This window comes from Amblyraja radiata, chromosome 4, assembly GCF_010909765.2.
Source record: "Amblyraja radiata isolate CabotCenter1 chromosome 4, sAmbRad1.1.pri, whole genome shotgun sequence".
Taxonomy (NCBI): domain Eukaryota; kingdom Metazoa; phylum Chordata; class Chondrichthyes; order Rajiformes; family Rajidae; genus Amblyraja; species Amblyraja radiata.
Window position 1 is genome coordinate 56,041,951 of NC_045959.1, and position 18,104 is coordinate 56,060,054.

At 45.9% G+C, this 18,104-nt stretch overlaps 1 protein-coding gene across 1 annotated transcript in view; it reads right to left on the minus strand.

Moving 5' to 3' along the window:
- The window catches only part of LOC116972127 (cadherin-4-like), a 41,426-nt gene extending 29,310 nt beyond the window's left edge, over positions 1–12,116 (minus strand). The window contains exons 1-2 of the mRNA XM_033019485.1: positions 11,836–12,116; positions 82–184 (exon numbers count right to left, since the gene is read on the minus strand). Coding sequence (XP_032875376.1) covers positions 82–184; positions 11,836–11,883 — 151 coding nt within the window. The 5' untranslated portion in view covers positions 11,884–12,116. The remainder of the gene's footprint in view (positions 1–81; positions 185–11,835) is intronic.
- Between the last annotated feature and the right edge of the window lie 5,988 nt (positions 12,117–18,104).

The window sequence follows — 18,104 nt, forward strand, 5'->3', positions numbered from 1 at the left end:
CATTGACCAGTTGGGCTGAAAGGCCTGTTTCTTGACTGTAAATACTTTATTAATGCTTTAAACTATTATAATAAACATCACCTTTAAGCACATCCTCCCCTTTAAACAGCTGTGGAGAAACCACCGACTTAAACCGGTGATTGGCAAATCCTTTCTTGCAGCCTTTTCCAGTCTGAGAACACACCTGGAACCGAACAAAGGAAAAATACTTTTAATAATTAACCATAATCAAAAGCTACAGTTTCAAATTCTGTGTCGACATTGCGAATTAACAACAGAGTATTCCATATTATTTAGTTTAGTGTACTTTATAGATACAGCGTGGAAACAGGCTCTTCGGCCCACCGCCAACCAGCGATCCCCGTATACATAGAAAATGGTGCAGGATGTTGGGGGAGTCCAGAACCCAGGGGCCACAGTTCAAGAATAAGGAGTAAGCCATTTAGAACGGAGACGAGAAAACAGTTTTTCTCACAGAGAGTGGTGAGTCTGGAATTCTCTGCCTCAAGAGGGCGGTGGAGGCAGGTTCTCTGGATGCTTTCAAGAGGGAGCTAGATAGGGCTCTTAAAAATAGCGGAGTCAGGGGATATGGGGAGAAGGCAGGAACGGGGTACTGATTGGGGATGATCACATTCAATGGCGGTGCTGGCTCGAAGGGCCAAATCTGTAACTTACGAACTTGCCTCAGAAGGAAGGACATTTCATGAACAATGACAAACATAGAAACATAGAAAATAGGTGCAGGAGTAGGCCATTCGGCCCTTCGAGCCTGCACCGCCATTCAATATGATCATGGCTGATCATCCAACTCAGTATCCCATACCTGCCTTCTCTCCATACCCCCTGATCCCTTTAGCCACAAGGGTCACATCTAACTCCCTCTTAAATATAGCCAATGAACTGGCCTCAACTACCTTCTGTGGCAGAGAGTTCCACAGATTCACCACTCTCTGTGAAAAAATATTTTTCTCATCTTGGTCCTAAAAGACTTCCCTCTTATCCTTAAACTGTGACCCCTTGTTCTGGACTTCCCCAACATCTGGAATAATCTTCCTGCATCTAGCCTGTCCAACCCCTTAAGATTTTGTAAGTTTCTATAAGATCCCCCCTCAATCTTCCAAATTTTAGCGAGTACAAGCCGAGTCTATCCAGTCTTTCTTCATATGAAAGTTCTGCCATCCCAGGAATCAGTCTGGTGAACCTTCTCTGTACTCCCTCTATGGCAAGAATGTCTTTCCTCAGATTAGGAGACCAAAACTCCTAACTATCCTAACTATACTAACACTATCCTACACACTAGGAACAATTTACAATTTTACCAAAGCCAAATAGCCTATAAACCTGTAAGTCTTTGGACTGTGGGAGGAAACCGTAGAACCCGGAGAAAACTCACGAGGGTCAAGAGTCAAGAGTGTTTTATTGTCATGTGTCCCAGATAGAACAATGAAATTCTTACTTGCTGCAGCACAACAGAATATGTAAACATAGTACAGTGTAAACAATATGATAAACGAGAGAGAAAAAAAAAGTTCAATGTGTATATATATTTTATACACATACCCACAAGTACACACACACACACATATACAACAGTAGTGCAATAATAATAATAATAATAATAGTCTACTGTAGTTCAGAGGTTATTTGAGGTTGTAGTGTTTAATAGCATGATGACTGTAGGGAAGAAGCTGTTCCTGAACCTGGACGTTACAGTTTTCAGGCTCCTGTACCTTCATCCCGATGGCAGGGATGAAATGAGTGTGTGGCCAGGATGATGTGGATGCTGGCTGCCTTTTTGAAGCAGCGACTCCGATAAATCCCTTCGATGGTGGGGAGGTCAGAGCCGATGATGGACTGGGCAGTGTTCACAACTTTTTGCAGTCTTTTCCGCTCCTGGGCGTTCAATTTGCCGAACCAGCCAATATGCTCTCTACTGTACACCTGTAGAAGTTCAAGAGAATCCTCTCTGACATACCAAATTTCCGTAATCTTCTCAGGAAGTAGAGGCGTTGATGTGCTTTATTTATAATTACATCAGTGTGCTGGGTCCACATGGCAAGAACGTACAAACTCTGTACAGACAGCACCCGTAGTCAGCTGAGGCAGGTACTATTGCAATGTTTCTGAATCATTTAGACAGGTACATGGAAATGATAGGTTTAGAGGGATAGAGTCATAGAGTGGTACAGTGTAGAAACAGGGACTTCGGCCCAACTTGCTCACACCAGCTACACTAGTCCCACTTGCCTGTGCTTGGTCCATATCCCTCCAAACCTGTCCTATCCATGTACCAGTCTAACTGTTTCTTAAACGATGGGCCTAACTACCTCCTTTGGCAGCTTGCTCCATACATCCACCACTCTTTGTGTGAAAACGTGACCCCTCGGATTCCTATTAAATCTTTTCCCCTTCACCTTGAACCTATGTCCCCTGGTCCTCGATTCCCCTACTCGAGGGGTATGGGCTAAACGCAGGCAGGTGGGGCTACTGTAGATGGGATATGTTGATCGGTGTGGGAAAGTTGGGCCGAAGGGCCTGTTTCAACGTTGTGTGACTCTCTGACTCTGTCATACAACTCTACTCTATGACAATCAAGATAAATTTACCTGCTAGAAGTATATAAAATTATGAGAGACATTGAAAGGGTAGACAGTCAGAACATTTTTCCCAGGATGGAAATGTCAAATACAAAAGTGCATAGATTTAAGATGAAACGGGCAAAGTTAAAGATGTGCAGGGCAAGTTTTTGTACACAGGGGTGGTGGGTGCCTGGAATATGTTGCCGAGGGTGGTGGTGGAGGTAGATATGATTGTGTTACTTACGAGACATTTGGATGGGCATATGGATATGCAGGGTTTAGTTTTGAGATACAGCATGGAAACAGGCCCTTTCGCCCACCAAGTCTAGGCAGACCACCGATCATCCGTTCACACTAGTTCTATGTTTTCCCAGTTTTTCATCTACTCCCTTATGCCCCTGTCCCACTTAGGAAACCTGAACGGAAACCTCTGGAGACTTTGCGCCCCACCCAAGGTTTCCGCGCGGTTCCCGGAGGTTGCAGGTGGTTGCCGGAGGTTGCAGGTAGTGGAAGCAGGTAGGGAGACTGACTAAAACCTCTGGGAACCGCACGGAAACCTTGGGTGGGGCGCAAAGTCTCCAGAGGTTTCCGTTCAGGTTTCCTAATTGGGACAGGGGCATTACACACCAGCAGCAATTTACAGAAGCCAATTAACCTACAAACCTGCACATCCTTTGGATGTGGGAGGAAACCTGAGCACCCAGAGAAAACCCACACAGTCACAGCGACAACGTGCAAACTCCGCAAACAGACAGTTCCCAAGGTTGGAATTGATCCCGGGTCTCTGGCACTGTGAGACAGCGACACTACCCGCTGCGCCACGGTGCTGCCCTAGAATGTAGGGATAGAGATCAAGTGCAGGCTGATAAGAGTTTGTCTTGGCATCAGTTTCGGCACAGACATTGTGGGTCGAAGGCCCTGTTCCTGTGCTGTTCCATGTTCTAAATGCCACAAGGAAGGTCATTGCATTGCCGTCCATGGCTCTGTGAATACGGAGTATATTGGGGGAGCACAATCGTGCAGCGGCAGAGTTGCTGCCTCTCAGCATCAGAGACCCAGGTTCGATCCTGACCACAGGTGCTTTCTGTACGGAGTTTGTACGTTCTCTCTGTGATCTGTTTGGGTTTTCTCCGGTGCTCCAGTTTCCTCCCACATCCGATAGACATGTGGGTTTGTAGGTTAATTGGCTCTGTAAATTGTAAATGATCTCTAGTGGGATAGAACTAGTGTATTGGTGATCGCTGGTTGGCATGGACTCGGTGGGCCGAATAACCTGTTTCCACACTATCTCTAAACAAAACATAAACTAAACTAAAATAAACTTGCTGGACATGCCAACAGACACTTCTTTCCTCCCACGTCTAAATCAAAGCTCCAAAATTAAATCTATTTCCTATTCAATGCCACAAAACCAGTTTGTCAAAATGAAATTAAATTTTTAATGGGCATGAACCATGGTGCCCAGGTCTACAGTATCTTGGCTTTAAAATAGAAGCAGAGGAACTAGGAACCAGAGAGGGGCATTCACTAACCTTGATCCTGCCCCTGCTATGTATTAACGTAGAACACAGGACAGTACAGCACAGGAACCGGCGCTTTGACCCACCGAGTCCGTGCTGACCAGCAATCCTTGCACACAAACACTATCCTATAGGGCGGCACGGTGGCATAGTGGTAGAGTTGCTGCCTCACAGCGCCAGAGACCCGAGTCGATCCTGACTATGGGTGCTGTCTATACAGAGTTTGCACATTCTCCCCTTGACCCTCATGGGTTTTCTCCGGGTGCTTCGGTTTCCTCCCACACTCCAAAGACGTGCAGGTTTGTGGATTAATTGGTTTCAGTAAAATTGTAAATTGTCCCTAGTGTGTGTAGGATAGTGTTAGTGTGCGGGGGTCACTGGTCAGCGCTGACTCGGTGGGCTGAAGGGCCTGTTTCTGTGCTGTATCATAGAAACATAGAAAATAGGTGCAGGAGGAGGCCATTCGGCCCTTCGAGCCAGCACCGCCATTCATTGTGATCATGGCTGATCGTCCCCTATCAATAACCCGTGCCTGCCTTCTCCCCATATCCCTTGACTCCACTAGCCCCTAGAGTGTCGCTAGAGTAAACTAAACCAAACAACACGTTTGTACGTTCTCCCCGTGATCTGTGTGGGTTTTCTCCGGGATCTTGGTAGTCAGGATCAAACCCGGGTCTCTGGCGCTGTATGGCAACAACTCTACTGCTGTGCTACTGTGCTGCCCCTAGTAGTGGAAAAGCATGCAGGGATGTAAGAGTTTATTCAGCATTGTGAACAAGCACCATAGTAAAAGGAAGGGAAAGGCTTATTTTTAATGCGTGGGAATACTGGAGATCACAGGGGCTTGTCTGTACAGGAAACTTGGAAAATTAGCTGTCATGTTTCTCTAGGTGCATCTAAATTCTGTAACTCCCTTCCCCCGGGTGCAATTTGAGCTGAGAAGGCTACACCACTGCCCTTTTAAGGGCAATTGCCAATAACTATTGGACTTTCTGGTGACACAAGATGTCTAAAAAAAAAGAATAAATCAAATAGCCACTAGCACAGCATACCCTTGCTGAGATTGTTAACTATCGAGACTATTAGACTTCACGCTGCCTCGGGAAAGCAGCTGACATAATCAAAGACTTATCCCACCTTGGTCATTCCTTCTTCTCCCTGCTCCCTTTCGGCAGAAGGTACAGAGTTAAATTTAAATTTCTTTATTTATATAGCACATTTTTAGTCAACTTGCATTGACCCCAAAGTGCTTCACATAATTACATCCACACACACAGGCAAAGGTGGGTGAAGTGGGTGAAGTGTCTTGCCCAAGGACACACACAGGCAAAGGTGGGTGAAGTGTCTTGCCCAAGGACACAACGACAGTATGCACTCCAAGCGGGATTCGAACCAGCTACCTTCCGGTTGCCAGCCGAACACTTAGCCCATTGTGCTATCTGTCGTCCCAAGTTAGATTTAGCTCTTATGGCTAATGGAATCAAGGAATATGGGGAGAAAGCAGGAATGGGGTACTGATTTTGGATGATCAGCCATGATCATGTTGAATGATATGATTCTCTGGCTCAAAGGGCCGAATGGCCTACTCCTGCACCTATTTTCTATGTTTCTCTGTAACTAAACTAAAACCTTTCCCTGGCAACTGGTGGTATGAGACTGAAGTCATATAGAGACCAGACCAAGTGCAACCAAGTTTACTTTGTTCGAGGACAAACTAATGCTGGTGGCCTTGCCGGGGCAGGGTGAAGTGTAGGTGAAGTCAATGGAAGAGAGGTTGGTTTGTGCGATGGTCTGGGCTGCGTCCACAACTCCTTGCAAATTTTTGCAGTCTTGGATGGAGCTGTTCCCAAACCATTGCTGTCAGGCACCCCGATACAATACTTATAATCTGTGTCCCAGTCAAGCCTTCATCGAGCTTCCCACAGCTAAATCTATCTGCGTGCCTGGTATTCCTTGTCTCTCAAGCACTCCTTGAAATGTACCTGTATTATATATCTCAACCGCTCCCTTTCAGACCCATTCCACTTTCTCACCCCTCCTTGAATTAAGAAGTTCCTTCTGAATTACACAATGCATTCCTTGGTGTTTGGCTTATACGGTTTATGTTCTTCTGAAGACGTGGAAATATATTCTGCCTCGTAGGTAGCTGTGAGGTGATCTTATAGAGGTGCATACGGTGAATGCACTTCTATAATGAGTATTTTAAGCACAGTCGGGCAATCAAAAATTAGAGGGCAGAGATTTAAGGTGCGAGGGGAATGATTTAAAAGGAACCTGAAAGGCAACTTTTTCACACAGAGGATGGTGGGTATATGGAACCAGCTGCCAGAGGTCGTGGTTGAGGCAGGTACAATAACAACATAGAACGTGGAACAATACGGCACTGGAACAGGCCCTTCAGCCCACAATATATGTGCCGGGCATGTTGCCAAGTTAAAATAATCTCCTCTGCCTGCCCGTGACCCCTATACCTCCATTCCCTGCATATCCGGTGCCTATCTAAAGGTCTCTCAAATGCCACAGTCTTATCTGTCTCCATGGCACCCACCACCCTCTGTGTAACAAAACATGCTCTGCATATCTCCTTTAAAAAAAAAGGCACATAGTACTGGGGTAACTCAAACTGGTCAGGCAGCAATCTGGAGAAAATGGAGAGGTGGCATTTCAGCTCGGGGCCCTTCGTCAGACTAATTGTGAAAGGGGTGGGGAGGAGGAAAGCTAGAAGAGAGGAAGGGCAGGACAAAGCTTGGCAGGTAATAGGTAAACATGGGCGATGGGTGAGGGAGGGGTGTAAACAAGGACAGTTTGCTCCTTTAAACTTCGCCCCTCACACTTTAAACCTATGGCCTCCTTTAGCTATTTCCACCCTGGGAAAAAGGGTTTGATTGTCTACCCTGCTTACACTTCCCCCTTAATTTCTACCCCGCTCCCCCCTGTGCCACACCTAGATGCACACCCTTTTCTTCTTTTACCCTTTCCCTGTCCCCATCCACATATCCCTTCTCCTTGCTTCGCATTTCATGCCTCTCCTATCCTTCCCTTGTTATCTCATACTTATTGTGTTTTCATCCCTGGCCTTTGTCCAAACCATCAGCAAATCAATCTCCCCCTCACCCGTGTCCACCTATCATTTGCCAGGTTTTGTCTCACCCACACCTCTCTTCCTGCTCCCCCCCCCCCCCCCCCCCCCCCCCCCCCCACCCACCACTGTTACAATCAGTCTGAAGATACACAAAATTGCTGGAGGAACTCAGCGGGTGCAGCAGCATCTATGGAGCGAAGGAAATAGGCGACGTTTCAGGCCGAAACCCTTCTTCAGACTTCAGAACAGTCTGAAGATGTTCCTGAGCCAATATGTAGCCTATCCATATTGTCTAGAGATGCTCCTGTAAACCAGCATCTGCAGTTTCTTGTGTCTGCTTAACTAAAAGCCACCTGAACACCACTACCGTATCTGCCTCCCCACCACCACTGGCAGCATGTTCCAGGCACCCACTGTAAAAAAACTCCCCACATATTTCTTTAGACTAGACTAGAGATACAGCATGGAAACAGGCCCTTCGGCCCATCGAGTCCATGTCGACCAGCAATCCCTGTACACTAGCACTATTCTACACACTAGGGCCAATTTACAATTTTACCGAAACCAATTAACCTCCAAACCTGTGTGTTTTTCGAGCGTAGGAGGAAACTAGAGAACCCGGATAAAACCCACGCAGTTATGAGTAGAACGTATAAACTTCATACAGACAGCACCCGCAGTCAGGATCGAACCCAGGTCTCTGTCGCTGTGAGGCAGCAATGCTACTGCTGCACCAACGCTCCCACCCTACTTCGCAACTTCCTACTTACTACACAGCAGCATGGTGGCACAGCAGTAGAGACCCGGCCACGGTTCCTGACTAAGGGCGCCATCTGTACGGAGTTTGTACGTTCTCCCCATGATCTGCATGGGTTTTCCCCGGTTGCTTCAGTTTCCTCCCACACTCCAAAGACTGGCTTCGTTGCCCCTAGTGTGTAGGATAGTAGTGGGTGATCGCGGGTCAGCAGGGACTCGGTGGGCTGAATGGCCTATTTCCACGCTGTATCTCTAAAGTGTCAAGTAAAGTATTAATGGAATTAAATTCCACAGCCAACATGTCGGGATTTGAACATGTGTTTCTGAGTTGCTGGTTCAGGCCTCTGGATCACTGGGCTATAACGTGCTGCGACACAGCCATGGAATGGCGCCACTGGTAGAGCCGCTGCCTCACTGTGCCAGAGACCTGGGTTCGATCCTGACCTCAGGCGTCAGAGTGAATGAGAAATTGGGATAACATAGAACTAGTGCGAATAGGTGATCGATGGTCAGTCAAAGGGCCTGTTTCTGTGCTATATCCCTGGACTAAATCAAATTTGATGCAGACTGGCTATAAAACCGGTGAACAACAATGAACGCAACGAGAGAGCATTAGAGGTATATTTTACGGTGTTGCAGGGGTAGAGTTGCTGCCTTACAGCGCCAGAGACCCGGGTTTCATCCTGACTACTGGTGCTGTCTGTGCGGTGTTTGCACGTTCTCCCTATGACCAGCATAGGGATTTTTCCGGTTTCCTCCTACTCTCCAAAGACGTACAGGTTTGTAGGTTAATTGGCTTGGTAAATTTGTAAATTGTCCCGTGTGTGTGTGTAGGATAGTGTTAATGTGTGGGGATTACTGGTTGGCGTGGACTCCGTGGACCGAAGGATCTGTTTCCGCACTATACCTAAACTAAACTAGTGCAGAGGGGTAATTAGAGGTATAGAATCAGAGAGCTGGAGAGCACCGAAACGGACCCTTCGATCCACCTTGCCCCTGCTGGCTAAATTATCACACAGGGCTAGTCCATTTACATTTAGCCCATCTCCATCTAAACCATTCCTATCCATTTATTTGTCCCAGTGCCTGTAAAAGTCGGCATTATATCCACTTTTATGGCTCTCTCTGCCAGTTCATTCCATTTATGGACTAATCTTCAAGTGAACAAGTTGCCCCTGATGTCCCTCTTAAATTTCTCTCCTATTCTTAAGCCCATGCCCTCTAGTTTTTGGGGAACAGACTGCGAGCGTTCACTTTATCCATGCCAGTAATGATTTTGTACACGTCAATAAGGTCACCCCTCCGCCGCCTACACTCCAAAGAAAAAAGTCCCAGCCTATTCAACCTCTCCCTGTAACTCAAGCCCACAATCCCAGGTCACAATTCGTATCTGAAGAGGGGTCACATTCGGAAACGTCACCAATCCAGAGAGTTCTCCAGAGATGCTGCCTGACCCGCTGAGTTACTCCAGCCCTTTGTGCCTTTTATTGAAAAACAGCATCTGCAGTTCATGATATTAACAAACTGGTGAATCGCCATTGTTTAGAGGTTGGGACACCATTCAGGTACATACCTGGGTGATCTTATAGAGGTGTACAAAATCATGCGAGGAATAGATCAGGTATACGCACAGAGTCTTTTGCCCAGAGTAGGGGAATCGAGAATCATAGGACGTTTGTTTAAGGTGAGGGGGGAAATATTTAATAGGAACCCGAGGGGTAACTTTGTCACACAAAGGGTGGTGGGGGTATGGAATGAGTTGCCAGAGGCAAGTACTATTGCAACATTTAAGAAACATTTAGACAGGTACATAAATGAATATGACGGGTTTAGAGGGATATGAGCCAAACGCACACAGGTGGGACTAGTGTAGATGTGATATGTCGGTTGGCTTGGGACGTTGGGCTGAAGGGCCTGTTTCCAGTATCTCTAAACTAAAATACACTAAACTAAACTAAACTAAACTACCCCACCAGAACATCAGGAAGCAAAGACAGAGGAAGCATTTTGTTTTCTGTTCAAAATCCAACAGAATTATTTTGTAGACACAAGACGAGTTTAGTTTAGTTTAGTTTAGAGATGTAGCATGGAAACAGGCCCTTTGGCCCACCGGCCAGCGATCACTCCATAGGGTGATTTCACGAAAGGTCACTGGATCATAGATCCTCACCCACGTGACCGCAAAATCCAACTGGGGTACAAGCATCACTTCCAGTACATGTTATTGATGCTCAAAAACGCGTACTTTCACACCCGTTTAAAACTGCGAAAACGGCCCATTTTTGAGCTGTAAATAACTGTGCCAGTCCGGGTGACCGTGAGACACAGTTATCTTACTTTACAGTCCAGAAGATAGATAAAAACGAAGGTAAATACAAGAGGGAGCTGAAGGGGCAACAACAGCGGAAGTGGTTAGCGGACATTCGCCGTGGAGATATAAAGATCGAAAATATCGGGAATTATCGCGTTTGCTCGCTGCATTTCATCAAAAGTAAGGCGTTATTGACGTTTTATCTTTATTCATTTGTTATATGAAAAGTTTTAAAAGTGAAAAATCCGTCAGTAAAATTGCAAAATCACCCATGGTTCTCAGGTGGGTTTTAACATACAAAATGGAAACGCTTCTGAAGCTACATTTACCATTTAAATAACCGTAAACTATCAATGCGTTTTGAAATGAATTTTACTCAGATGCAAGCTAAGGAATGGGATAATTGTCAGCTGTTAATTGGACAAAATCAGGACATTTTATTATTATTATCCAATTAACAGCTGACAATTATCCCATTCCTTAGCTAAAGTAAGATAACTGTGTCTCACGGTCACCCCGACTGGCAATTATTTACAGCTCATAAACGGGCCGTTTTCGCGGTTTTTAACGGGTGTGAAAGTTCGCGTTTTCAGCATCAATAACATGTACTGGAAGTGACGCTTGTACCCCAGTTGGATTTTGCGGTCACGTGGGTGAGGATCTATGATCCAGTGACCTTTCGTGAAATCACCCTATACACTCGTTCTCCCCAACACACTGAGGGGACAATTTACAGAGGAGAATTAATCTACAAACCCGCACGTCTTTGGGATGTGGGAGGAAACCGGAACACCCGGAGGAAAGCCACGCAGTCACAGGGAGAACGTACAAACTCCACGGAGGCAGCACCCAAGGTCAGGATCATACCCAGGTCCCTGACGCTGTGTGGCACCAACTCTACCGCTGTGCCACCCTCTTGCCCTTGAGCAAAATTTCCTTTGTACTTTTACAGGAGTATTATGAAAGAAGGTTAAAAGAAATCACAGAAGAATTACAATCCAATATTGCAGATCTTCCATGTTATCCTCCATGCTATCTCCTTAAATAAGCAACGAAGTCAAAATTCAGACACATTTCATTCCCATAATCTGTAAATCACCTGCTTAAATCTGAGTTCAGTTTATTTCACGTGTACCAAGGTACAGTAAAAAAGCTTTTGTTGCGTGCTAACCAGTCTGCAGTAAGACAATACATGAATTGGTAGCCACAGTGTACAGATACAGGATAAGGGAATAACGTGAATAGTGCAAGATAAAGCCAGTAAAGTCCGATCAAAGATAGTCCGATGGTCTCCAATGAGGTAGAAAGTAGTTCGGGACTGCATTCTAGTTATTGGATTCGATGCTAGAATAGATAGCACGCAACAAAAAAGCTTTTCGCTGTACTCAGTACATGTGACAATAAACTCAACTCAGAATTAATAAAACTTTGAGCGTGAACAACATGTTTCTCCTGGGACAAGATTAGATTCGTTTGCAGAAGTTCTAAAGCAACCCAATGATAGGATTAAGCTTGCAAAACACACACACACACACACACACACACAAACAATTGGAAATGTTAGCCTAAATTAACATGAATTCCTACCGTTAAAAGGAAGAGACAAAAGATATATCTCGACTTAATCCAAGCCATCGATCGCGATCTCCCGGTTCTCCTCAGGGAATCGCTACTGTGGGACGTCCAGCTATTGAGTGTTGAGAGCTTGCTCTAGTATCTTTGGTTGAGAGAAGCTGAGCTGGAAGGGGTTGGGGCAGGCAGGAGCAGTAGTTTAGCAACGGCTGAGTGATTTGCCCAGCCCCCGGGCGAGATCAGGTGAAGTGCTTGAGATCCCAAACAGCAACTAGACCGTGGCGTGAGACATAAGAGTTTTGTAGCTAGGCACGGTTCGGTGTTTCAATCCACGCCCTTGGCAACCGTAATCCATAGCAGCAACGCCCGAACCCATTTACAAATACTGAAGCTCAACAAAAACATGAGAAAGGCTTTGCCAGAAACTGTCTCCGTCTCTGCGTGTTTTTCTTTTAGTTAATGAGTTTCAATAATGAGTCAAAAGTCATATGTACCGAGAATAGAACAAAGATATTCTTACCTGCAGCAGCATAACAGGCGTATAAACACAATGCACAGAAATAATATATAATAAATGACAATTCAATACATTAGAAACCACAATATTAGCACATCAGAAACCACAAAGTGCACTTACGGTCATAATTGATATTCTTGTTGTATAATGTTCAAGAGCCTGATGGCTGTTGGAAAGAAGCTGTTCTAGAGCTGGTGGCGAATACAATGTGCTGGAGTACCTCAGCGGGTCAGGCAGAAAGGGTATAGGTGACATCTTGTGTCGAGACCCTTCTTCAGACTGAGAGTCAGGGGAGAGGGAACCGAGAGATAATAATAATGTCTTTATTTATAATAATGTCTTTATTTATATAGCACATTTTTAGTCAACTTGCATTGACCCCAAAGTGCTTCACATAATTACTTCCATACAGACAGGCAAAGGTGGGTGAAGTGTCTTGCCCAAGGACACAACGACAGTATGCACTCCAAGCGGGATTCGAACCAGCTACCTTCCGGTTGCCAGCCGAACACTTAGCCCATTGTGCCATCTGCCGAGATATGAAAAGGAATAGAACAAATTAATGAAAGATATGCAAAAAGACAAATCGGAGCCAGCAACAATGATCAAGGAAAGGTGGAGCCCACAATGGTCCATTGTTGGCTGTGGGGAAGGTGATACCGAGTGATACAAACAGTGAAACTCACCAGGACGACAGTGAAGCTAGAACACTGACTAGGGAGGGGGAGGGACAGACAGTGAGGGAGAGCAAGGGTTACTTGAAGATAGAGAAATCAACATCCATGCCGCTGGGGTGTAAGCTGCCCAAGCGAAATATGAGGTGTTCCTCCTCCAATTTTCGTGTGGCCTCACTCTGGCAGTGGAGGAGGCCAGGGACAGAAAGGTTAGTGTGGGAATGGGAGGGGGAGTTAAAGTGCTTGGCAACCGAAGACCAAGGCGGACTGAGCGAAGGTGTTCAGCGAAACGATTGCCCAGTCTGCACTATGGTTTTCAGGTTCCTGTACCTTCTTTCCAATGGTAGCCGTGAAATGAGAGCGTGGCCAGGGTGGTGTGGGTCTCAGTTTATTTTGGTAGGTGCTTGGATTGGACAGATAGAACACCGGAAGTTGTACGGAGACCTGATAGAAGTATATACAATGAAGAGAGGCGTAGATAGGATGGACAGTCACAACCTTATTCTCAAGATGGAAAAATCAAAGATTAGAGGGACATAGCTTTAAGGTGAGAGGGGCAAAGTTTAAAGGAGATGTGCAGGGTATGTTTTTTACACAGGGGGTGGTGGGTGCCTGGAAGGCACTGCCAGGGATAAGGTTTGTGGAGGCAGATCCGATTGTGGCGTTTAAGAGACTCTTGGTTAGGTACATGGATATGCAGGGAATGGAGGGATGTTGATTCATGAAGGGAGAGGAGGTCAGTTTAACTTGGCATCATATTCATCACAGACATTGTGCAAGATAAAGTCCAGTAAAGTCGCATTAAAGATAGTCCGAGGGTCTCCAAAGAGATAGATGGCAGCTCAGGACCACTCTCTAGGTGGTGAAGGGATGGTTCAGTTGCCTGATGACTATTTGACTCCAGAGAAGTAAGATAGGAAACACTGAAGATCAGCCTTCTGCACAGATGTCACCACCGTTAGGATTCCTAGTTCTCTGTGAAGACAGACACAAAATGCTGGAGTCACTCAGCGGGACAGGCAGCATCTCTGGAGAGAAGGAATGGGTGACGTTTCGGGTTGAGACCCTTCTTCAGACTTAATCTGACCCGAAACGTCACCCATTCCGTCTCTCCAGAGATACTGCCTGTCCCGCTGAATTACTCCAGCATTTTGTGTCTATCTTTGGTTTAAACCCACACACAAGTTCTCTGTGATCTCCACAAACCCTCTCCAGCTGAGGTCCAACAGAAGGTCAATGGCCATTCATTTCTTTAGATGATGGCAACACTGTGGTGTAAGTGCAACTACTTCTGTCCTTGAGCATAACACTAAGTGCTGGACTAACTCAGCTGGTCAAACAGCATCTGTGGAAGGAAAGGGTCAGGCAACATTTCAGGTCGGGACCCTCCTGCAAACCGATTGTAGTAGGGGAGAGAAAGCAGTAAAAGTGAGGTGGGAGGGGTGGGACAAAGGCTCAAGTGACAGATGGATACAAGGAACTGCAGATGCTGGCTTACAGAAATAAAAAACAAAATGCCCCAGTAGCTCAGCAGGTCAGTCAACACCTCAGGAGAACATAGACAGGCAGCGTATTGGGTCGGGACCCTTTTTCAGAATGAGATGGGAGAGAGGTAGGAGCGCGACTAAACCTGGCAAATGATAGGTGGACACAAGGTGCTGGAGTGACTCAACAGGTTAGGCAGCATCTCGGGAGGAATGGATATGATGTTTTGGGTCGACACAAGTATAAACCAGCATCTACAGTTCTTTGTTATTTTATTATTATTTATTATTATCAAGGTATAGGTGGATACAGGGAAAGGGGGTTTTGATCGGCAGATGGGTGGACACAAGCGAGAGGTGTAAAGAAGGCAGACGGGTGTGAGAAAGGGAGAGGAGTGAAATGTGAAGCCAGGCAAAGGGAATGTGATAGGTGAATACAGGTGAGGGGGTGGGTTATTGTTAGATGGGTGGAGTAAGTGGTGAAAGCACAAGCTGAAAGAGACAAAAAGGTATCAGGTGAATAAAAATGGAGGAGTGAAATATCAGGCCAGAGGGAGGGGTGTGGGTGGAAGAGGTCACGTGGAGGGGAAAGAAGGGGGATAATAGAGAAATGGCCGATTCAGGGATGGGAGATAAGTTATGCTAAATCATTCTGCGAAATCACAATTCAGGGGAAGAGAGGCATGTGAGGTCTGTCCTTCATTCTGAGATGGGACAAAAGCAGGAATGGCACGATGGCGCAGCGATAGAGTTGCTGTCTCACCGCACCAGAGACCCGGGTTCGATCCTGACTATGGGTGATGTCTGTGCGGAGTTTGCATGTTCTCCCTGTGACTGCACGGGCCTCCTTCGGGAGCTCCGGTTTCCTCCCACACTCCAAATACGTGCGGGCTTGTGGGTTAATTGGCCTCTACAAATTGTCCTTAGAGAGTAGGATAGAACTAGTGTGAACAGGATGATCGCTGGAACTCACCCGAATTCACCCAGGATGTTTACCCCAACATGAAATAAAAATGCAATTAAGTAGGGGTGTGGTTTCCTTTCTGTCTCTCTATGTCTTTTTCTTTTTCTTTTTCTTCTCTTTTTTCTACTCTATCCCCTTCTACCTTTTCTTTGAGCTTTCTTTACTATCTCACGAACGAAAACTACGGCTTATGATATTTTTTTCTCCTCTATCTTGACTTGTCTCATTTTCTGTTCTATTCTGCTAAATTTGAAACTAGAAGTTGTACATGAACTGTATTATCTCATTATGTATTAGATACCTATGTACTACATTATTGTACTTGTCTAATAAAATAAAAAAAAGTAGGGGTGTGGTACTCGAAGTGGTTAGTCTGAAATAAAATCTTTCTTTCGATATAATCCCTCCCACTGACAAAGCATACAGAGTGAAAACCTGAAATCTCTGCAACACCTCACCGGGGGAAAAATATGTAGCTCAATGTGGCTTGCCCTCAGTCTAATGTTGACTTGTGACTCCTGTCCTTCGTTGGTGTTGTTTTAATGTAATCCCAATCACCTTGGCATGCTTTGGAGGTAGGTTTAGGCTAGAGTTTTAGAGATAAAGCATTGATTCAGATCGTTCGGCCCACCGAGTCTGTGCTGACCAGTTGTCACCCCGTACACCAGCACTGTCCTACACACTTGGGACAATTTTACAATTTTTACCAAAGCCAATTAACCTACAAACCCGTGTAGGAAGGAACTGCAGATGCTGGGTTACACTGAAGAGAGACACAAAAAGCTGGGGTAACACAGCGGATCAGAAAGCATCTCTGGAGAAAAGGAATAGGTGACATTTCGGGTGGAGACCCTTCTTCAAACAGGGAAGAGGTGAACGAGAGATATGAAAAGCACATAGAACAAATGAATGAAAGCTATGCAAAAAGCACCGATGATCAAGGAAAGGTGGAGCCCACAATCATCCATTGTTGTCTGTGGGGAAGGTGATCATGAGTGATACAAACAGTGAAACTCAGCAGGACGACAGTGAAACTAGATCGACGACTGGGGTGGGGGAGGGACGAAGAGAGGGGAGATGCAAGGGTTACTTGCAGTGCTGGCTCGAAGGGCCGAATGGCCTCCTCCTGCACCTATTTTCTATGTTACTTGAAGGTAGAGAAATCAATATTCATACCGCTGTTGTGAACTGCCCCATAAACCTGTACGTCTTTGGAGTGGGAGGAAACCGGAGCACCCGGAGAAAACCCACGCGGTTACGGGGAGAACGTGCAAACTCCGCACAGACAGCACCCTAGGTCAGGATCAAACCCGGGTCTCTGGCGCTGTGAAGCAGCAACTCTATTGCTACACTACTGTGCAGAGAGAACTGGGAACTGGGGAAAATAGGTGGGTTAGCTTCAATCTGACAATGTTCCTATTTTCATCTCCTTGGTGTAAATATAAAGTGTTTTTGTTATCACCATTTCAAGTAAACTCTGGTGGAGGCAAACTATTATTTCACAGACTCTCCTCCACACTTGACTGAACACGCACATACATGAAGTGAATTGCTGCAGCAACTCGACCACTGTACCACTGTGCCGAGAGAACTGGGTACTGGGAGAAATAGGTGGGTTAGCTTCAATCTGACAATGTTCCTATTTTTATCTCCCTGGTGTAAATATGACGTGTTTTTTTATCGCCATTTCAAATAAACGCTGGTGGAGGCAAACAATTATTTCACAGACTCTCCTCCACACTTGACTGAACATGCACATACATGGGGCGGTGACTCACCATCGAGATGCCTAAAGGACATGTTTCAGCAAAGGTAGACACAAAATGCTGGAGTAACTCAGCGGGACAGGCTGGAGAGAAGGAATGGGTGACGTTTCTGGTAGTGACTCTTATGTTTCAGCAACTCAGGTTCCTGGAAAATCAGCCTGAAGTAAAGACAGGTAGAAGGTACAGCAGACACACCCAAGCAAGCACACACGCTCACACATACACACACACACACACACACAGACACTCACACACACTCTCACACACAAAGTGCTGGAGTAACTCAGTGGGTCAGGCTGCACATGTGGCGGGAGTGGACAGATGATTTTTCGGGTCGAGACTCTTCTTCAGATTGATAGTGAAAGGCCTGGATAGAGTGGATGTGGAGGGGATGTTTCCACCAGTGGGAGAGTCTTGGACCAGAGGCCACAGCCTCAGAGTAAAAGGACGTACCTTTAGATAGGAGACGAGGAGGAATTTCTATAGTCAGAGGGTGGTGAATTTGTGGAATTCATCGTCACAAAAGGCTGTGGAGGCCGTCAATGGATATTTTAAAGATGGATATGGACAGATTCTTAATTAGTACGGGTGTCAGGGGTTACGGGCAAAAAACAGGAGAATGGGGTTGAGAGGGAAATAGATCAGCCAGGATTAAATGGTGGAGTAGACATGATGGGCCGAATGGCCTAATTCTACTCATGAACATTATTATAGTGGGAGAAAGCTGGAAAAGTGGAAAATGGGGTGGGGGTTTGGGGGGTGGTGGTGGTGGGGGGGGGGGGGGGGGGGGGGGGGGGGATTAAGCCTGGCATGTGATAGATGGATACAGGTAAGAGGCGATTTTTTTTTTCACTTAAATTTTTATTGTTTTTTCAGAGA